Source organism: Orussus abietinus, unplaced genomic scaffold (genome assembly GCF_000612105.2).
Source record: "Orussus abietinus isolate OABI.00-Male unplaced genomic scaffold, Oabi_2.0 scaffold24, whole genome shotgun sequence".
NCBI lineage: Eukaryota > Metazoa > Arthropoda > Insecta > Hymenoptera > Orussidae > Orussus > Orussus abietinus.
In genome coordinates, this window is record NW_019394437.1 from 1263249 (window position 1) to 1285639 (window position 22391).

The following is a 22391-nucleotide window of genomic DNA, read 5'->3' on the forward strand; positions in this document are numbered from 1 at the left end:
TAAGGATCACCTCGCCGATGAGCAGATTTATACATGCGATTCCGGCTTGTTACCACCTGTGGAGTCGAACGAGAAAGCAATATAGAAATTCCGAGCAGGAAGCAGTCACTTGTTGATTTTGAGGAAACTCGGAGGCAAACACACGAGGTGCTACTTGTTGCTGAAGACCCCCTTGGTCAAGATTCCCTAAAATCGTGGAACTTTGCACTATTTAATATTCACCCCGAGGTCTGTCGCACGCGAGTCGGGTTCACTTTTGACTTTTCCATTCCGATTGTGAATTGCGTCAGTCACTTAATTGCATCGCTTGATCTCGCCCAGCAACGGATCGTTACTTTCCTTGGCATTCAGTTTCAACGAGCCACGACACAGCTATTATTTTTCGCACAAAAGATGCGGAACTTGACACTCCGCTCGGCATTTTCCTCACTTCCTCCGTCTCGAGCTTGGAGTGGGTCAACTTCCACGGTCCCGACATTGTTTTATAATGCGGATGTGTCCGTATAATATGTACGCCCACTCCCCATAATTCGGGAGAATTTAACGAGGCTTCGAACCTTAAAGGAAAATGCTTTAAGCCCTTTAACTGCTTCCCTGCGTCGCCATTCTTAGCCCTGACACAATTCCTCTTATTTTTAAGACTGGATGTATATTATATTTTCCCGCGAATAACGTGCATAAACATAAAACGTCCAAATCCTTCGATCGCACTTTTATTTTCCGCCATTAACACAATTTCTTTGCCCTCGAGATTCACTGTACGGTAACAGGGATTATTTCATCTTGGAGCACATTTCTTGCGACTCTCTTGAGGCTGATCTTGATTTATCGAATTACTCGTAGAAGGCTCTCGAGGAAAGAAAGAAATGATCACTCGACGATCTTACAGACGCTGAGAAATAAACGATTCAGAGGAAGGCATGGAAGTTTATGTAAAACGTGTGTTGCCCCCTGGGAGTACGTTCCGCGTGGGGTCTATTGACTTGATAATCTTGACTTGTTTAATTCGAGGGTAATTAACTGGTTCATTAAGCTAACGAAATATAGGAGGGGTTGGACGTTTCTGGATCTAGGACATTTTCTTTTCCATTTGCAACGAACCACTGCTTCTTTTCCATTTGAATCCACTTCTTTCAATAAATTCTCAGTCATCGAGTCGATGATATCTGCTACCGAACTGAAATGCATTTTAATAAACTGAGGGTGAGCTTAACTGCAGTAATCACCCATAACCCGAAGAAGAGAAACGAATACGAATTCCACCATCCATATGGCAGCACCCGGAGAAGCCAAATTTAATTTCTCTGCGAATTGTTAAAGCCTCCGAGAAAAATCATTTTACATACCTGGAAAAGTGCAGAATTTCGCCGCGACATTGATTACATATTAGGGTTCAGGACTGCTCTTACAAAGAATTTTAGAATTCCCGGATCCAGCCGAGACATCTCGCTCTTCAGCGGCCATCTTGGTTGTTGACCAAATCCAGCGTTCGCTCCTCATGGTAACGATTTTTCGAAACGACTTCTCTTCTATTATTTCCACCGCAAATAGAGTACAATTGACACGTGACGATCGCACTCTTCGAGTTGACTAGTCTCTCCTTGCCGATCGAGGCCAAGGGTCCAGGTTTGAATGGGGGAATTCTGGAATGATTTTCGATATCTCCCTGACAAGACCGATGAACGGTTCACTAGGCGGCCAATGGATTTCATTAACTCAAGCACCAGGGCTCCCTCGAGCGATCGCACCTCGTAGGTTCGCTTCCGGATGGAATCGTGGAATTTCTTTATTGTATGTAGAGCCGCCTCCTGGAAGCGCCATGCGGTCCCGTGGGAAGCCTGTCCGCTCCAGACGCACCTCTCAGCCGTTCTCCCATTGCTTGGAATTAATTCGAAAACGAGCCCCTCTCGCCTTCAGATCCCGAACCCGCAACGGACCCTTTCATGGTTCTTCGAGAATCGCTAAACGAGGCCATCCATGTCCGATTGTCCGGCTTCTCCAGCTGATAACAGGACGAATAATCCGCGACCTCGCGGAGGCCTCTTCAGGGGTAATTCCTTCCTTCACGCTGCAAAATGAGCAAAGTCAATTCTTCACATATACCGAGTGCCGAATTATGCCGAAAACGTACAGAATAAATTTATACACTGATTGAAAATATTTCTGCTATTGCATGGAAAAAAATCATGGCTTGTACGTGGGGACTTCAATTCAACCCTTTAACACCGTCGCCTCTGAAGTAACGCCCAGGTGAGGGGTATGTTCCCTCGAGACTGATTTTTCTCGTAATTTCAGGAGAGAGGTGATAGGATTTCTCATTAGACGGTTCTCTCTTTAAATGGAACACCCCCACTGGTGCCTTCGCATTCTTCGCCAACGCCTCACTCTGCCGTTCAATTATGCCCCATGGAATCTCCCATTATTTCGCATTTGCAAGGTCTCGTCAATGTCGCTCCAATTGAAAGAATGCCACGTGGTCGATTCGGCGAGAATTGCATTTATCTTCGCAACCCGAAATCGAACTCGTACAGCGATGCGTCTTTGTGAGTGTTGCGGGGAGCGATCCATCATGATTTCGGTTAGGTGACCCTCTTCTTGGCCTTCATGTTTATTTATAATCTACGCCACCTCCATCTGCTTTCCCAGGATTGAATTGAATCCGGAATTGACCATCGGTCTCCGGGATCCTAGCCGCTCTCTCCTGGCCTCATGAAAAGCAATGAGTCCCCGCGATACCGGCACTCAGCGTTTTACGTATATGGCTCACGTTGCTTATTTACCTTGTCACCTCGAGGAACGCTCACCTTTCTGCTCGGCCACTTCCTTTCATCCCTGCTTTTTGTCCTTGGCACTCGCCTCCCTTTCGGCCGTGACTTTCGGTCGCGATTAATTTTTCTTCCCCCTTGGAATCCTCCCCAATTTTGTCGGATGAATTTCTCCGTACCTTGAGAAAAATCACTTAAGAACAGTACTATAATTTCCGATTTAAAAAATTCCTGCAATTTAAATATTCAATATTTTATCATGTTACTTGTTTAGAGGGATCGATGAGCTTTCTTGAAGGGTGGAGACAAAAATTACGAGAGACTAAGAATACGTTACGGATTAATATTATTAAATTTCACGTTTCGGCAAATCAGAGTCTCCGCGTCTCGGATGGAGTCCGGACGAAAAAGACTGTGAAATGTTTATAGGGCTCGCAGGAATATAAAAGTTTCACGAGGATTCCACGCCTCGGGTTGTGCGGAAGGGATCGTGCCCGAGAACGGCGGAGATAAAGCAGCTGGAGTAAAAGACGTGATCGTCGATAGCGAGGCCAATAGGCTGCCGAGAATCCGGGATGGCTCGGTCCTAACGAGTGAAGTAAGCAACTTCTCCGGAAGACGTGGCTTCCTTCACCTCGGCCAATAACCGAAGGGAGGATCCTCGGCTTAAAAAAAAAAAAAAAATTTTTACAAAATCCTATAACACTTTCAATGACATATTAAAATTCCTGGGCACTTAAAGATCCTTTTCGACGTTTTAAGACCACAACTTCTTGATGTTGGTTCTCCATTTAGCCGGACTCTGGATAGGTCGAAGAGCTTCAAATTGAGGTGTCGGTTGCGATCAATGCTCCCTGGATAATTTTCCAGAAATTCCAGGTTAAGGCCACGCCTATTTGCAGGTTCCGGCCACGCCTATTTGCAGGTTCCGGACACGCCTATTTGCAGGTTCCAGTCACGCCTATTCTTGACGAGGGCGGTTCCAAAAGTTCCAAGCCAGGGTTTACCTCGTTGGAGGAGGGGACCAGGGGAAAATGCCGATAATGCCCATGGTGAACCGTGATCCCGTGAATTCTAGTGCATCCTATCCGCCCGAGCGCAGGATTGATGCGGGATTTTCTGCAATCGTTGGAAAAATTATTTATAAAAATTCCGTCGACGGGAATTTGAATAATATCCCCACGTTCATGGGGTTCGATTCGTCATGTTTTATCTGGTATCAGCGGACGTAAAAGGTCACTCGGGAAATGAATTAATACGCCGGACACGTCGTGGCCATCTTCGTAAGAACTAGAAATATGATCGATGCGGACGGAAGTCAAGTGCTACACAGGAAACCTTTCTCTCCGATAGACTTTTCCGTGGATCGCAGCCAACCTTGATTAATCCTTCCTCGTTATTAATTGCCAAATGGTCCCACCATGGCGAAAACAAAAAATGACGCGTAACATGGATTCGATGTAGCGCGTTATATTGCAAGAAATTCCCGGCTAGGGAAAATTCACCTGTTGAAATTCCTGGAAACGTCATACAATTGTTATGCGATCCGCGTTCTTATATTTTATATACAGACCGCCGTTTATATAAATAAAATATTCCTGAGAATTATTTTGGGGACTGGGACAACTATTGCCATCTGCGGAAAAGTCGCCGGGTTTCGGGGGTGATAAGTACCGGCAGCTGATAACGCGGTCTGCTGCACCTCTGGGGGAACTTATTTGATAACAAGCGATGGCTCCTCGCATGGTTAGTTGTACGATAATTGTACAAAAATATATTCATGACGTATAAAATAATTCCCTTAAAAAAAAAAAAAGAAACCATCCACCATGCCGATTAAATTTCCGCCAAATAACGACCCATGAAACTGGACGACAACGTGCAATTTCAGCATGATTTTTATTTTTCGATCATGTGAAGGCCTTACAGAGATATTATAATTATTTGTGGAATTGCATTTTTACGCCTATTTCACGTATCCACGTGTGAAAGGAGCTTGTCGACGGCTCAAATTCGCTTAGGTGTTTCTTCAGGAATTCATTTGCCGCCGCGATTACTTCTGCGGTTGCCTCCACGGTTGCCTCCACGGTTGCCTCCACGGTTGCCTCCGCCGCTGGTTCCCGCTCCTCTTGGGGTGTTATATCTCGTCCTGTTTCTGTATAAAGGAACGCGAGACGCAGCCGATCCCGGTACCCCTGCTTCAGGACCTGCATCAGGTGCAGCGTCTGGTCCCGCTTCGGCCACCGCTTTAGGCCTCGCTTCGGCTCCCGCTTCAGACTCTGCTTTGGCTCCAGATTCCGGAGTTCCTCTGACTTCGATGGCGTAAATTATCGCGGCAATCACCAAAGTAAGGGCGATGATCTTCATGGTGTCTTCTTATTCCCACTCAACTCATAAACGAAGCCTATGTGATTTCCTCGAGTACAACGCTTTTTTAAACCGAGATCGTCGTGACTCGGTTCTTCCCATTATCTATGTTAACCCACGTTAAAAATGAATTACTCGAGCACGTTTATCGGGGCCATTCGAAAGCGGATGTGGCGGATTTTTTATCAGAAAAAAAAATTTTTCCATTTTCAGTTGCCCTCGAAAATCACGAAGATCACGCGTTGTTCTTCTTACCCAATAATTCTGGGTCACGATATTATCGATATCATGTGGAGGAGTGAACCTTTTCAACGAGTCTGCAATAACTGCTCGCACACGTGGATCAGGGTCATTCGTAGCCGGATATGACGAATTTCTCTTATCCGAATATGCGGAAATACGATAACCTTATAAAAAATCGTGATCAGATACGGGAAGGTAAAAACGCGGGTGTGGAACTACTCATGGACAGGGGAATGAGAATATAAGAGCAATTTGTCTCACCAATGTACAGCACATTGTTAGAAAATCTGCAGAAGAGTGCGCAGAACAATGAAGCTTTTCCTTGCATTTTTCGTTACCATTTTGGCCATCTTGCTCTTGCCAGCTGAAGGTGAGCCCGAAGCTCTGGGCAATCCTGAAGCTATTGTCGGGGATGATCATCCCCAACATCCCAATACAAGTGCTGCATATCCTGTAACACGAACTGTCAGAGTTAATTATCCAGAATTGCGTCGATTGTTAAATCAACCACCCCTTAATGCAAGAGGTCGTGGAAGAGGGAGGCACTAGCGAATAAAAAGTAGTTTGCGTGAAACTATTCCATACCCTTGAAAAAAATCCGGGGAATGTCGATACCGCTGTATATGCAATAAATTATAATTACATTTCAGTAAATAAAAAGCTTCTCCATATACATTGATTTATTGAACCCAGAAAAATTGAAAACAGCCGATATATTACAAAAATGAGATGTCACAGACCCATCGAATATTGTCATGGAATGCAAACGATATAATAAATAAAATTGAGGAGAAGTCGCTAGTCGTGGAAGCACTATTATTAATTTATTGTTACGTGGACACTACTTACGAAATATTCGCGACCCGATAAATCGGAAGGTAGCCATGGAATTCCATAAATTAGCACGCGATTTTGCCATACGCTTGCGAAATGAGGTCCCACTCGACCTGACTAAGATCGCGCCACCGACCAAAGTAGACCAAGTCGCGATCAACCGGGCCCGAATGCATCGTGATGACGCTGCAACATGTCCTCCACCCCTGCAAACGCCGCCCTCGTCTAAACCATGGAACCCCCACCAATTGGAGCGCCGTCCCAAATTCACCGATAAAAACCAACAATCAACCCGAGGGAAATCGCAGTCGTAGTCGGTTAGAAGAAAGGTCAGACTCATACCGAGTCTCACGGAAATCATCATCATCATCGACCTCGAGCTTGGAGTCTTTGGTTCTCGACTCTCAGTTCCTAGCGAGTCTGAGACAGAAATCATCGAACTCGGAGGATCACCTGCACTTCGAGCTACAGTTGTGGCATCAACCCAGGAAGGGACTGCGGCACTAGTACATCCGTTGGACGGGAGGCTCCGAGGAGACCTCCAACCCTAGGGCACATCACGGGCGGAACGCGTTCACGCGCAGTCATCCGGTTGATCGATCTAAGGAGGACGTCACCGAATTTGGCCGCTGATCTAATCCAGGTACAGGCCCTTTCGCAAGCTCGGGTCACCTTCATCTTTAATCCTAACCTCATCTTTCATCGCAACTAAAACCACCCGAATTCCATGCCTAGCTCCGGTTAACCGGATAGATTAAGTCTTTTATATCTCCAAAAATTTCGATATCTTATTTCGCGCTAGAGTCACGCGAACCTCACAAATTCAGAGTGCAAGAAGTGCCATGTTAGCAGATTAGGCGTCCAGTGACCTACTGCCACTGACCGCCTTATCGCGTCATCCGAAACTCCGCAACGCGGAACGAAATCAAATCGTACGAATTAAACGCGAGCACCATCGAGGACCCTCACGATTTGTATAAACCCCATCTGACTGAAATACGAAAATATACATCCTCATCAATTTACAGATAACCTCCATTTATTGGGGCCTCCTTAGCTCTACATTCCTATAAATCCCACCAGAGGATTTGGTCTAGCCGCTCGGACCATCTCCTCACAATAATATCTGATCATTACGTGGACGTTCGAGGTAAGACCTTATTAGGCAAAACCCGAATTTTCCCCTCGGCCTCGCATCCCCTCGGCCGCCACGTAACATTATAACGTGATAAGGTTTCACGCAATGCCAGGAGCGTGCTGGTGATAAAGAAATAGGAATTTAAAAGCGGATCTACGAACGAAGAGATTAGTTACGAAGAATAACCGAGTTGTTCAACATCCAAAATATCCTCCCTAGAAAGCCTGCAAAGAAGAAGAGTAGAGAATATGAAGTCACTTACAGTTATTTTATTCGCTGCATTTATTGCTTTTGTCATGATCATCAGAGGTGATCCCATAGGAGAACCTGAAGCTATTGGAGATCCTGAAGCTATTGCAAATCCTGAAGCTGTCGGAGAACCTACTCCTGTTCGGTGGTCTCCTTACGACACAAAACAGCCCAAGGAGGGCAAAACACCGGGAAGAAGAAATCCAAATGTACCAAATGTGACCACGACAACATCTTCAACAACGACGCAACAAAATGACCGAAATCCGTTGCTGCGCCAACTGCTCGACAGAATAGATGCAGACATTGCCTATGAACGACAATTCGGGCACAGACCGCCTCGTGTTGGATGAGATGTCTAAAGTTCCTTTACCAACTATATTGTCCCATTACTGGACTAAAAAAAAATTATAAACCACATAAAAAGGTATTTGGCAATTTTTTAACGGACCCAGTTGCTCTTTCGTCTCCAGGTTAGCTTTTATTTAAACTTATTTCCTCGTTTATCTGAACGTTTATGTATGAATTAACACTGTACTTTGACATTGTACTTATAATATATATCGGCGTGTTCTAAACAATTAATTCTTAGTCCTCCTTCCTCAACTCAGCTGAAAAAGATTGCTGTATAATTAACCATGAATTTGAAAATGTTGTTACAAATTTGCCATACCTTATTTAATGCGTAAAATGTCGCTTCCGATGTTAGACTCTTTGAAATTGACTAATCACTTGCTCATAGACACTCTTTTAACACCATGAAGCAGGACACTATGCGCGACATTATCTATAGGAGCAGATGTAATACTTGACACTTCATGATTTGTAAAAAATGTTTAAAAGCTCATTTCAAACTGACCGCTGAGAAAGTTTCGAGGGAAAGCTCCGCGAATTTTCCGGCCGTCAGAACGACTGGTTTTTGGGCGCGCGTTATCATGACCATTGTCAAACTCTTAACATCTCGAGGATAATTGTACCAAGGGACGAAGTAAAGCGCCTCGGCGACGTGGAAACTCTGAATAAAAACACACATTAATGAAAATTAATTTTACACTGTATTAAAATAATTCACCAGCTTGAAACGCATAGCTCAGAGAAATTTACCGTGGATATTAACATGTCCCCGGGCCAACAAAGAAAAATCAGCTGAATGATACCGAGTATCAGGGCGTACACACTCTTGTGTACATCCGAGGTTGCCTAGAAGCGTACAAAAGTGTCAGGAACTAAAATTAAAAATGTAGACAATTTTTTAATTACCAAAAAAAAATTGGCTCCTGATATCGCAATCATGTACATGATGGTCAATAACTGAACTAAGGTAGCATACGTCGTGGACTCCTCCAATTTCTTGGAGCAGCTGAAAAAAAAATTAACAGATCAAGAAAATAGTGCAAAAAAAATGGACCATGTTATCACTTATAAGATGGAGTTTTCGTGATCTTACGAAAAATGTGACTCACATCAGCATAAAGCGATGTCGCCTGGCACATTTATATATTATATCCCTAGAAGAGACAAGATCGTCGGACTGTGTCTGCTTCAACCAGAAGCAGATCAGATCCAGTTGGCCGCAAATTTCAAAAATTAGAGTAACCCTGATGGAATCGACCCCCACTGCACTGAAAACGCAACCGAACGCCGATACGGTCTGCGCAATGCATATCATCTCGAATTTTAGCGCGTCTATGGAGGAGACGTTAATGGATAAAGGATAAGGCGTCATCTCTGCGATTTTCAGGCCTGTAAAATGAAGAAACACTGGAAGGAATGCCCAGTGAAATGCCAGCATCACTCCGAACGAGACGAAGCACAGGGTCAAACGTCTTCCGATAACTGCCCAGGAAGACAAAATGGCGAATTCCTCGGACTCGGTGTCGTTGGCTAATTCCTCGATCGCCTTCAATAATCGCCCGATAGTCTTCCTGTTGATCAGCACCAGTATTACCTTCAGTTCCCCTCCTCCGCACGAAAGAAGCAAAATCACTGCAGTCATCAAGTCCTCTTTCGTCGTTTCCTGGTGATAAGGCGTGGCGAGATCAATTTTATGAAGTCAAATTGCGAGTTAGGAAAAATATTTTGTGAGGGGTAAATTGTTGATTGAAAATCATGTCGGACCAAGGGGGTGGTATACCTACCTTGTTCAGAATGACTTCGACGCACGGAATCAGGAGAAAATTGAAATAGAAGAAGGATGTTCCCAAGATGACGTATCGAACAGCCTCTTTTTTCGCGGTTATCTCTCCTTGGGGCGGCAAGAAACCGGAAAAACGTAAAAGCCACTCGTTCAGCCACGTGTAAGCATAGAGTTTTCCTTTTTCAGACATTCTGGCCATTCGGAGCAGGAATTTGCGGTTTTCGTAGAGTTTCCCACTGCAGGGAAAAAGCCACTCTGCTATTTTTCCCAAAAGGATTATTAATTTTTATATGATGTTTGAATTATTTTCGAACCCTTCAGAGGGTTGTCCGATCGGAAACTGACGTAACGAACTACATCGGACAAGAAGCTTTTTCCCTAACTCCCCCTACTTCCCTGGACTATCTAGTTAATCTATTATGGAAAAACAATCGTAGGTTGTGCAGGCGGTCTCCACCTTTTCAACTTTACCTCGAATCTCTTTTCCGATGTGTGCACTTATTCCGCTGAATTAGTTACCCAGCTACTTTCGTCTGCACAACATGCGACCAAACTTTTAGTTTTACCCACCTTTTATGCATTAACTTTTGTAACTTTTAAGAGCAAGCGTCTAAAATAATTTCTTGGGACTTTTATTCTACCTCGATTATTTTCATTTTAATTTTATTTACCCTATGTGCTTGACATGTGGCTCATGGGCTGCTGAAAAAGCGAATTCGAAAGCCTAACTTCCGAGAGCTAAATTTATGCGCCGCAGGTCTCTAGATACCAGCGGCGAACTTTCGTGAGCTGTCGTGGATAGTATGAATAATTCACGGGGCGAACAAAGATTCCATCGACCGAGCATATCTATCCGAAAAAGATCTGCGTAAACAGACGGGCGGAAAAAAGACGGCATAGGTTTTCACGGTGAATTACCCGGCGCTAACGAAGCATCCATAACGAATCACTCGTTACAGGTGGACGAAAAATCCCAGTTACATCGACATAAAATAATGACAACTATTAAAAATGTCTCAAAATCCATACCTCCTTCGAATCCCCTCCATTGCACGAGTGCGTAGAAATTCAAAATAACCGCCAGACTCTTGATCGTACCATTCTTCCCACCTCGTCGTCGCTTAACCACGTCGTTTAAACACTCCCGATCCTGAAAGTTCTAACGGCATAATTTAAGCTGCCTAATTTACGGGCCTGGTTTCAATTATCATTCTAAATATCCGAGTAAATAAGGAAAATTTAAATTGACAAGAGCAACGTGCTCGCGACAGTGACGCGCCGCGCGGCAAGTCTTGGAACTAGGGGCGGCGCTACGGGTCGGTACGTGCATGGTGGCGCCGCCAGCCGAGCGCGAGCCGTCAGTCGGTATCCGCGCTCGGGAGTGTGCGGGTCGGTCGTTCGGTGGCGGCGGAGGGCAGGCGCCGCGGTCGGCGCCTCGGGTGGAGCCCCGAGTCCGCCGATTGGTCTCGACCCGGGGGGTAGTTCGCTAGTCGGGTAAGGGTCGCGGTCTCGACAACAGGGACGAGTGGAGGCGGACGCAGCAGCCTCGAGCCTCGCGATGGAAGAGTGCGTCCCTCGCCCATCCGACGACGCGCCGTCCTGGGGGACGCACCCGTCGTCGGGCGCCCACGTGGAGGCGGCTTCTCGGTGGCCCTGAGTAAGTACCTGCAACATCCTCGACGTGTGGATACCCGCTCCGCGCGTCGCGAGGGTCAGGGGCCAGAAAGGAACCCGAAGGATCGATTAGCCCTAAGTCGAGTCGCGCGCCCCGCGCCGCGATTTCTCGCCCGAGCCTCTCGACGGGGCATCCCCGCGGCCCGGCCAGCCGCTCCTCCCCCTCGCCCCGCGAGGGCCGAAGGGTCAATGGAACGCGAGCCGCCCCTCCCCTCTTAGGTACTTCCCCTCGCGCGCCAGTCGCGTCGCGGCACTCGCGAGCGACGCACTCCCCACGCTCCCTTGTTGACAAATAATCCTCCGGGCTTCGGAGACGAATAAAAGGCAATGTTATCAGGCACTTATCCACATTTTTTATTACACAATAAGAGAAAAAACAGAAAACTGCTCAAATTCCCGAAGAAAGGGCAGAGAGAGCATCGGTTTACACGGGCGAGATCGACGTTTCTCGCAAACCGAATTCGATCTCGTTGCTGATTCATAAGAGTTAACTGACGGTGCAGCACCCCGTGCGATCTGACTAATGGAAGCTTCCAAGAGAATTTTTTCACTCGGACCCCTTGGTTTATTTTCGGAATGGAGGACGCGGCTTTCCTTGTACACGCTTTGGAGAGTGCACCGCAAGGGGTGTTTCTCTAGTCGAGAAGCTGCGAGCACGGATACGACGGAAGTCGGTTTTAAACCGCGTATTTATCAAGGGCTTGTCTCGAGAAATTCCCGGAGACGAGGGACACCCTTTACGAGCGGATGCGAGATTTACAGGGCGAGTTCCCCGTGCGGGTGAAATTGAAAGAAACGGGACGTAAGCCGCGAATGTATCGCCGCGTCGATACACAGGGGAGGGAGGTCGATCCTTTTTCTGCGCTCACGGGAGAAATATCGTAATCGTTAAGATTAACGTTAAAGAAAAAAAAAACAAGGCTCAGGTCACAGGTATTACGTTCGATATTAAAAAAAAAATATCGTCTACGCTGTCGTTGGGAATTAATGCGAAGTGCCAGCTGACGCGAGTCGCGGTTAACGCATCGGTCGTAATTCTTGCGCCGATGGTAAAAGGGAGTAAAAAGTTGAGGAGGAACGCCAGCGATTTGTCTCCGTGTCCTGTAAACGACTATACGTCTCTCCGTACGAGAAACGACTATACTCCCGTTCCGTTGGCCTCGAGAAGACGGGCACCGTCGTTATAATAAATGCATCAGCCGCGCGGGCGTTCGCTTGGTAAATCGTAGCGGATTTATCATGGCCCACGTGATAACGTTTTCTTACCGCGATTTCTGGCCTGAGTCACGCCCCTGCCCTGGCTGAACGGGAGACGCTTCTTCCGCCTCGGATTTGGGTCGCGGTTGATTAAGGGGGCCGATTCGTCCCGTCGGCTTGATAAAAAGTCGCGAAAAACTGGGCCAACGGGGGGCAGGGAAACGGGGCTAAACGGCACGGCGCTGTCGCGCGTGCCCGCCGTTAATTACCGCGCAAATGAAAATGGGTATCGCGAGGTACGACGGGAAACGGCGAGTACTCGAAGGGCGCCGCGACGCCGACGAGTGCTCCGGTGCTCGAAACGTTGTCAGACTTCAAACGAACCGACGACTCCTCTCCAGTCGGAGAGGGGAAATTATACGAATGTGCACTTTTTACCCCCGAGATCGGGAAACGACGCGGCCCCCTGATCGATATCGATAAGAAAAATGGGATGGACGATCGCGCACCCCTGGATGGGGTAGAAAAACATTCTGGGAAATTCTGGAAAATCCCTTGAATTTCGCGAGATTCAGGAAGTGGTCCCAGACTCGGATGGTTTGCGACCGATCGCCGGGAACGAGGGATTTTTTTTTTTTTTCACCGTGACCGGCCTCCTGATCGATATCGATAAGAAAAATGGGATGGACGATCGCGCACCCCTGGATGGGGTGGAAAAGCATTCTAGGAAATTCTGGAAAATCCCCTGAATTTCACGAGAATTCAGGAAGTGGTCCCGGACTCGGATGGTTTGCGACCGATCGCCGGGAACGAGGGATTTTTTTTTTTTTCACCGTGACCGGCCTCCTGATCGATATCGATAAGAAAAATGGGATGGACGATCGTGCACCTCTGGATGGGGTGGAAAAGCATTCTGGGAAATTCTGGAAAATCCCCTGAATTTCACGAGAATTCAGGAAGTGGTCCCGGACTCGGATGGTTTGCGACCGATCGCCGGGAACGAGGGATCTCTTTTTACCGTGATTAGGGTCCCTTATCTCGATGCAGCGGTTATTACGCGATTTTAATCCGATTTACAGAGGGCCGAGGAATACTGCAAGGCTCGCGGTTCCGCCCGAAGCCGGAACGAGCGAAACCCTCGAAAGATGGCCGGGCCTGACGCGAATCGCGGCCGTTATCGGGGCACGTTTATTATCCGGATGTCGCCCTCCTCTATTTCTCCTTCCCTCTCTCTCTCTCTCTTGTCCTCGAGGAAATCCCTTTGTGCTCGAGACACAGCTGGAACTAACTGCCGGTTACCCCGCGCACCGCAAGGGGATTTAACGTCACCGGGGCAGGGGATGCACCTTTCCATCGCGGGAGTGCAGAGGACCTCCCCGAAATGAGACATTTAATTAAGTGATAACATTTTTTTTTTTTCCACCGATTGCATCGATTTATTTTTAATTTTTTAATTTTTTTTTTTCTTTTTTTTAGTTTAATGCATAATGCACCCCATGGAGATGCGACTCGGAAACGTCGTCCGCGTATTTCTGGCCGGGTTTCCGGAAACGCAACGACGTCCGTAGACGCAGGTGAAAGGAGGAAGGAGGAAATTCGAAGGCGGAGAAAAGTCCCGCAGGTGGCGATGCCCTCCTCCAGGGTCGCCCTTAATGATACCGGGTATCGGTATCGGGGAACAATGCAATTTGCGGACGCACCGCTAGCGAATTTTCATCCGAGTCCGCGATAAGGACGCGCTACGATATCAGGGGCATCGATTTCAACGTCGGGCTGAAACTCGAGGGGAACGGGACGATAATTAGGGACGGACGAAAAGCTAAACGTAACGATCGCGCCCACGCTTCGGGGGAGACGATTAATCACCCCCGTGATAAATCTGCATCCTCCGGGAATGAACTCCGGGAGGTGGAACGGGAACGTCCTTAGGGGGTTTCGGTAAATCCGCCCACGTGGGCATTTTCCGTGGAAAGTCTTTATTTTCTACCTTTTTATATGTACTGCGAGACGGGGCAGAATTTCACATTTTTCGCTATCGTGGATCGAATTAGGAAATATTCTCGGTGAAATTCTTACATTTTCATCGCGTATAAATTACATGAAAATTTCATCGCGGCGGGCGGGACGATTTTCATTTACGTTTTCGCGAACGTGTTCGAGCGGGGACGATGGCGAGGTCGAGGAGACCTCTCTGGCCTTTTTGTCGTACGGTCGCTTCCGTTGCGTGCCCCGTGCAATTAACGGTAAATGCTTATTACGCGGGCCGGTCGTTAACGCTGGAGGGGGGAAGAAGTCGCGTTTCCGCCGACGTCCGGATCCCGGAGTCCAGGAGTTTCTCGAAAGTCTCCCCGTGGACGGTTTAGATCGATCGAATCGCCGGGAAGAGGATGCAGCTTCGACGGCGGACTAAGCAGCTTTCCTCGGAAGCTCGTTGCGGTCGTTTCGCTGACACTCGCGGAGAAAATAAGGGAAGAACGAAGGAGGAGGAGGAGGAGGAGAGGAAAAGTGGATTCCTTCAATGCCACCAATTAACGCCGAGGGCGGCCTCGAAGGGGAGCAAAGAAGATTTTTCGTGGGCCTGCATGACTCCGAGCCTGAGGAGAGAGAAAGAGGGCCCTTTAATTAGTAGCGCTCTTTTTTGCGCTGAAAGACACATCCATTTACCTGCCGGGTACTCGTTAAAAAATCCCGGGCACGAGCCCTCCCTCCGAGAGAAAGGGTGGCCCTGAATAGGCCTCGGTGGGATTTTTCCTGGTTTAAGGAAACCGGGGGAAAAGGGCTACGCACCTTTCAGGAGAGAGCCTCGGAGATCGTAAAAGGGTCATCTAGACCGTGCATCCCCGCGGGTACTTGGCGCGGAACTCTACCTTCGCGATCTACGATACCCTCCCCTGCCCCTCGCCTCGTCTGCGGGATCTGAGGAGGGGTTCTTGCACCTCGGCGGCAGGAAACGAGACCGCTCTTCTTCGGGTCTCGAGGGAGGCGCGATGCAGCGCGATGCAACCGCGATGCAACCGGGATGCAACCGCGGGCACGTACGCCTTCGGGCAAGGTGAATGCCTCCACCGGAAAATCAGGATCGACTTCCGACTCGAGATCGCCGATCGAGTAGCGATATCCTCACCTGGCTCCGACGATTACGCCCTGGGATGGTGAGACAAGAAGACGCCCCGTCATCCGGTCGATCTCGACTCGCTGGACCGCGACGCCGATTTTATCTTGAGCCTTAATTGCCCGGATCACCCCGGGGAAAGAACAACCGACGAGGCCCTCGTTAGACCGAATAAATTTCTTACCCAGGCGCGGATCATCGCGGAGGATTTTAGGAATGCGCTCGATCCCCGTTAAATCCGGCGCGTCTAGGAAGCCCCGGAACGACCGCGGCCCATTTTCCCGGCGCGTTCTCGCCGCGTGCCCCCTTGGACGCGGAATTGCGCCTAGCGGTAGTCGGAATTGGAGCGCATTGGAATTTCTTTTTTCTTCTTTTTTTTTTTTTTTTTTCATCGCGTTTATCCCCACCTAGAAAAATGTAAACGTAAACCCGGATATGCGAGGCGATCGCGAAAACGCGATCGGCAATCGAGCCGCGATTATCGATAACGCCGCCGATTAGGCGAGAGCGGGCCCGGAGACTCTTGCCTCCTTTTTCTCCTTTACTCGGCTCCTTTTTCTCCTCGTCCTCCGGTCCTTCTTCCCGTTTCTCCGTGGGCGAGCTTAGGCCTCGCGAAATAATTCCTCCTCCCCTCCTCCGGTCCTTTTCGCTTCCTGCTCGCTTCCTGCTGGACCGGCACGCGAGATGAGACTTTGCTTGCCGATTCTCTTCTTGTATCTCTCCACGGGTGCATGCCCGACCATCCTCGATGCCCCTCTTCGAGGAGTCTCCCGTTCGCCCGGGGGCACTGCTCGTTATCCTGGAATTCCGCTGCGGAATCGCGCGACTCGGCCTCCTGTAGTCCTACCTGTTGGCCGGGATGCTCAATTATCGCGAGATGTCGGGAAAGAACGAGAAACCTCTCTCCCGAAAAAAATCGAGGCGGTCGCTCCTTTATCAAGGCTCTTATCAGAGCAACCGTGGTTTGAGGGATCCTTTTACCCCGCCGTATCCTGCGAAATTGCTGGATAAGGATGTTTGCTCTGTGCCGTTATCCCGGCGTTTCTCCAAGGCATGCGCGCAATTTCCCCTTGCCGCACGTACTCGCGTGTACTCCCGAGTACCGAGAGTAATTGCGCTTCTACGTGCGCCCCGATCATTTAGGCAAACAAGGATTTCCTCGGAAGACGAGCCTTCAATCGAGTCTCTGGGAGGGATTCGAGATCCCGCACTCCCAGGTCCTCGACGGGACGTCGAAATTGCAAGCTGACTCTTTGCCTCCACGCGTACCGACTTTTGACATCGTTTTCCTCTTCCACGTTTTTCATTTTTTATTTTCTTTTTTTATTCCGTCCCGCGTAACATTTCTTTCTGTATTTCCCTCACGCGATACCTCGCGAGCATAAATAATTAACGGCTCCGTAAATCACGGGAAATCGGCTCGCCTTGAGGTGCGTTGAATAAACATGCAAAACGGTAGCAAATTACGTAAACCTCTCCTCTTGGAGCATCGCTTCTGGTCGCACCTGATAAAGAGACGTATGGACTGATGTCCGTCACGATGCGGTTAATGATACAAAATGTTGCACCGAAAGCTATAATCACCTCGAGGTGCTTTGAAAAAAACATGCGAAACGGTAGCAAATTAGGTAAACCTCTCCTCTTGGAGCATCGCTCCTTATCGCACCTGATAAAGAGACGTATGGACCGATGTCCGTCACGATGCGGTTAATGATACAAAATGTTGCACCGAAAGCCATAATCACCTCGAGGTGCTTTGAAAAAAACATGCGAAACGGTAGCAAATTAGGTAAACCTTTCCTCTTGGAGCATCGCTCCTTGTCGCACCTGATAAAGAGACGTATGGACTGATGTCCGTCACGATGGATTTCCCATGGCACGGTTAATGATACAAGATGTTGCACCGAAAGCCATAACGGGCCCGGATACAATGGCTCCATTGTTCGCTGCGACCATTCAACGAGTGTCATCGAATGTCGGTGTTATCAAACATCGGTGCAACGATGGGGCTTACTGGAAGTCATTATCGGACTTGCGTTCCTTTTTCACGTGTCTATTCAAGCGAGAAGAATCGATCCCGAATACGCCTGGTGATTTAATTATTGTCCATCCGCCAGACTTTGGGGCACTGATTATAAATAAAGCATCCTTATCAGCAATTTCGGGGGGAATGAGACTCGCCGCAAGAACGGAGCTTTTGGCAGTCGAGCATTTCCGAAGATAGACAATAGAGCCGGATTTACGCATCCAACTATGACTCCGAATCGACTTCCTATGACTCAGTTTTAACATTCGGCTCTATACGTGTCCGACTCACCTGTTGGACAGGTGAGTGACGTCACTCTAAGCCATCCTGAATATTTATACACCGACATGCGCCTCGTTATGGACGCACTTATCATCGACTCGTATGTCGCTGATATCGGTGACTCAGGACGGCTTATTTTAATTCTAGCTTCCCTCTTCTTATCTCCCGTGGGTATTAAAAATAGATCAGTCCTCCTAATCAGTCTCCTAGCACGTGTAAAATGGGAAAGTTAATAAGCCCGTTAAATTATGGGGAGGGTAATTTCTACCCTTGATCATTGTCTCATTATTTCAGTATTTCGTGAGATCGCGGTTTCCTTGGGAAGTTTGGCCAGGATCTCGGGAAGGAGAGTCCTAGGAACGGATTGACGGAGATTGCTGCAACTCTCCGAATGCAACCTCGTACTTGCATGGGATCACGTGGTGGTCAAACCGCCGGAGTTAATTCGTCCATTCCGTTAGGTCGTTCCTTCTATATTTCTTCCCCCTCCTTCGCTAGAGATGCGCTTTTTCCTCGACTCATTCGCCGAAGGTCCCTACCTAAGCATCGCGATAGACACGAAAACGGTACCCGATGAACGCCGGAACGGTACGCTCGAGGAGAGGATCGAACTCCCGGAAAGCAAGGCCGTAACGGGACGGCCAGTGATAAGAGCCCGTTATCACGCCCGCGCCTCGGGAACCCGGTTTCTCCGAGTCCGTCTCGCCGACTCGCTTCCTCTCGACGGATCTTCCTTCCGGGTTTCCTGAAATTACTCCACGGAAATATCGGAGATATTAGAAATATCAAAGATACAACGGCGGAGGGGAGAGCGAGTTAAAAAAAAAAATTGTATATATATATATATATTTTTTTTCCTTCGACGCGCTAATCGAGTCGGACAATTCCTGGCAATTGTTTTTAGGGGAATTTCGGTGGACGATGGGGTATTATTTTGCCGCTCGTCGACGGTTTTCCCACGGTCCGGTCCCCGTTTGATCCCATGCCAGGAGCCTCGTGAAATAACAGCGAATCGACACGGCGCGGACGGTTTATTCGGTTTTTTCTTTCCTTTTTTTTCCTTCGGGATTAATGCACGATCCGAAATGAAACAGAGTGCACTCTTTCGGCCCGGTTGCGCTTTATCGACCCACCGGGCGTAATCGAATAACCGGTGGAATAATTTCGTCATTGTTGCGCGGCAAGTGCGGCGAGGCACGCTCGGTTTCTTTACGGAAACCAGAGGGGCCATTGGATGTACGCGAACGAACGAATTTCGGGACCTCGTTGGCCGAATTCGTCCGCGAGATGACGAAAGAGTCCTTTCGTGACGCTTTTCGGTAACGCAATTCCGGGACGGGAATGGGACGCGAGGAGGAAACTCCGGTTCGGGAATTTCTCAGGTGTTTCGCAGGAAACTAACCTTAAACTCTACCCGGGTCTTTCGCTCCTGGAAATTGGCTGGCCGAGACCTCGTCGCAGAGGTTATTACGTCTCGTTACATTGTCCTACCCCTTCCTCGCGTACCGTTTGTCGAGTACAGAATTCTCTCGCTTTTTCCCGCTTCCCTTTTTTTTTTTTCCCCCTTTTCTCTTACCCTCCTCCTCTCGGGCTTCCTTCAACGCGCTGCTCCGGAGCCGTTATTACGGAATGATTTTGCGCGTCTTATTGTCCCTTTTATCGCGCACTCATTAAAACGGGGGAACAACGGGAGAGCATGGGAAAGGGGACCGACTCGAGGGGTTCCCAGAGGAAACGCGGCTCCCGGTAATTCGATGTCCTTTGTCGGGTGGACATGAAAATTGGACACTTTGTCGGGCAGCTTTCGGGAATGCCATTTCGGGAATTCGACGAGACACTCGACACTCGCGGGCACCATTTTCAAGCGGTGATAAGACTAGATCGTATTTTTTTTTTTTTTTTGCCATTTATGAAATCTGCATGGCGCGGATTATGGGACGCCCGTCTTTTCGAAGGATTTTCGCGTAAATGCATTCGTATCTTCCGATCGGCTTAACGCGTTGCGTGTCCCGTGGCCGTTCGCGGTGTTATCGGTCGCAGGTAAAGTACACGGAGACCTGCACACGCGTTTCAATTTACGCGAATTACCGTGCCCGGGCGCCGCTGATTGCGAAAGCCTCCATCGACCGTCCTAGGGTGGGATCTAGGGAAAAATCGAGAGAAATGTCCGGTAGGAGGATAGAAAATATAAGGAAAGAAGGAAAAATGTCATTTCGCGAGGAGGAAAGGTAAAGAGCAGTCCGATGTCTCCGGGGATCATCCCGTGATAAGGCGAGTTATCGCGGTTTCGAATGGGCGCCTTGACGGTAACGCTTTTCGAGGGCCTTTGATATAAGTATTCCCGGCGTCCCGAAGGCTCTATTGGGCCTTAAGGGATTAAAGCGTAAGCCGACCTCGAGAATTTTCCCGAGCAACCTCTCGGGGGAGAAGAGCCCTCCCGGTAACAAACCCGCGAGGTTGTTATCGCGCCACGCAAATCCCGCGGGATCCCACAAATTTCCCCCCGGGCCTGAAATTATCGCGTCGACTTTCCTCGCGATTTTCCCCTCCGTTCGAAATTCCGCCGAATAAATACCCAACGCTCCTTCCTCGCCGGAAGTACGACGAAAGGCGTCCTTCAAGAGAGGTCCACCCGGAAAGTCGATTCTCGATTTAGGAGTATATTTCACTCGAGAGGAAGGAAAGCCGACTCGACCCCCGTTCCCCTCGGGGCCTGCCAAACCCTCTCGATGAAGGCTTCGACGGAGTTTTCCTTCCCGCCATTATTCGGCAAGTGGCCTTCTATCCGCGGAAAGTATCCCTTTGTGTCCTTCCCGCTCGCCGCCGGTCGATCGCTTCGATCGCCCCGGAGAGGATTTCCCATGATTATCCCCGATTTTCCGGAACGCCTCGAGCAAAACTTCTCCCATCACGGTAGAACATTTCCATATTACCAAAGGAAGCCGATTTAATCAATGAAACGCACTTTTTCACTCGATTACCATTTTTTTCCGTAATTATTGCCGATTATATTAGAGCGTTTCATTTTTCTTTGTTTTTTTTTCTTGTTTTTTTTCCGAGTCGATCCCGGTGGTACCCGGGAGTCGAAATTATAAATTCCTTGTGAATTTCTCGTGAATTCCTAAAAAATGTCTCATAAATTCCTGCTTCCCAAAAAAATCAAGGGGGGCGTCTCGATAAGAGAGGGGGTTCGATCTGGGGGGGTGGTTCGGCACCTCTGTGAAATAGGTATCGCGAAGGTTAGCTGCGGATATCCGCATTGTTTCGGACCACCGAGCCAAGTCAGCTGACCTAGATTAGGCCAGCTGGGCCAGAATGCTGGCACACTTGATGCTCGACTATAGGAAAGCACTTGTCGCCCGAATAACCTCGTCCCCGTCCCCGCGACCTGCTCTATCGGTCGCGAACTGAAGGATACTCGCGCTGATAGCGCCCTGATAACCTGCCGCCTGATATCGCGAACGCTTTACCATTTAACCGGTGGATCTTCGCTGCCGAGGCGAAGATAAAAAAAATTAATATCAAGAATCGACGATCCATTTGAGGAATTAAAAGGCGACCCTCTGTATAATTAGAGTCGACATCGAGTCGTCCATGCCGATCGGCGATGGATAAAAAAAATTGATCCAAGCCGCCCCTTCATTTCGGAATTGGTTTTCGCTCCCTCGAGAGGGGCATTTCCATTTGTTTGCCCTCCGTGGATTGTCCTTTTACTAGGTTTTACTAGGTTGGGGGAGTACAATGGGCACTCGAAGACGGTAATAGGGCGTTATCGCTTGACCCGTTGTCGCGATGCTCCCCGACGATAGGCCAGGGTAAACCAATCGCCGGGAAATGTTATCGCAGATGAAGTGTCGGCCAGGTAAGGTCTCCCTGACGGAGAAGGATTGCTTTGCACACCTGCGTTCTCTCACGACTCGTCGAATCGACCGGGACAGTCGATTCGCTTACCTGAGACAAGGGAAAGGTGAAGGACGGAAATGACTTGATTTTATGTTCGCTCATTAAGAGGAGGTGGAGGGAGCCGCCTACACCCTCGACGTCTCCAGGAGTGCAGTCGAAGCGTCTTCGTAGATTCACGCGTATGTTTGCCCTCGAGTAAAACCCGGCCCTAATTTGTACCTCAAACCGACGCCGAACGTCGTGGCCGAGGTGCCTTTCCAAGAGAGGAGAAAAAAACCTCTGTAATTTAATTATTGAAAGAATAAGAAAAAAAAAAGTGAAGGAAATTAAAGGGGCTCAAATTGTCAGAAAACGCTTTAATAAAATATTCGTTATTCAACCTAACCACCGTGTCGAACTAACGGAAGGATCGATAATAATTGGTGATTACTTGCGATCGCAGTGAAATCCTGGTACTTCGGGTC

At 48.5% G+C, this 22391-nt stretch overlaps 2 protein-coding genes and 1 long non-coding RNA gene across 4 annotated transcripts in view; 1 reads left to right on the plus strand and 2 right to left on the minus strand.

Moving 5' to 3' along the window:
- Window positions 1-711: 711 nt before the first annotated feature.
- LOC105701872 lies at window positions 712-3409 on the minus strand. Its single transcript, XR_001104256.1, has 3 exons — window positions 3032-3409; window positions 1347-2944; window positions 712-1177 (listed from the first exon to the last, which is right to left on the minus strand). It is a non-coding gene; the product is annotated as an uncharacterized LOC105701872 (long non-coding RNA).
- Window positions 3410-6821: 3412 nt separating this feature from the next.
- Window positions 6822-22391, plus strand: part of LOC105701759 (alpha-1,6-mannosyl-glycoprotein 2-beta-N-acetylglucosaminyltransferase) — a 35362-nt gene continuing 19792 nt past the window's right edge. Inside the window, exon 1 of one of the 2 annotated variants that reach the window (XM_012428793.2) lies at window positions 6822-6852. The gene's annotated coding sequence lies outside the window, so the exon portion shown is untranslated. Of the gene's footprint in view, window positions 6853-11132; window positions 11391-22391 lie in introns of those variants that run through there. The other variant, XM_012428794.2, reaches the window with a different exon arrangement.
- On the minus strand, window positions 8629-10395 carry LOC105701760. The gene is made up of 2 exons (XM_012428796.2): window positions 9060-10395; window positions 8629-8956 (listed from the first exon to the last, which is right to left on the minus strand). Exons 1-2 carry the CDS (start codon window positions 9590-9592, stop codon window positions 8797-8799), a joined length of 693 nt encoding a protein of 230 aa, XP_012284219.1. The 5' UTR covers window positions 9593-10395; the 3' UTR covers window positions 8629-8796.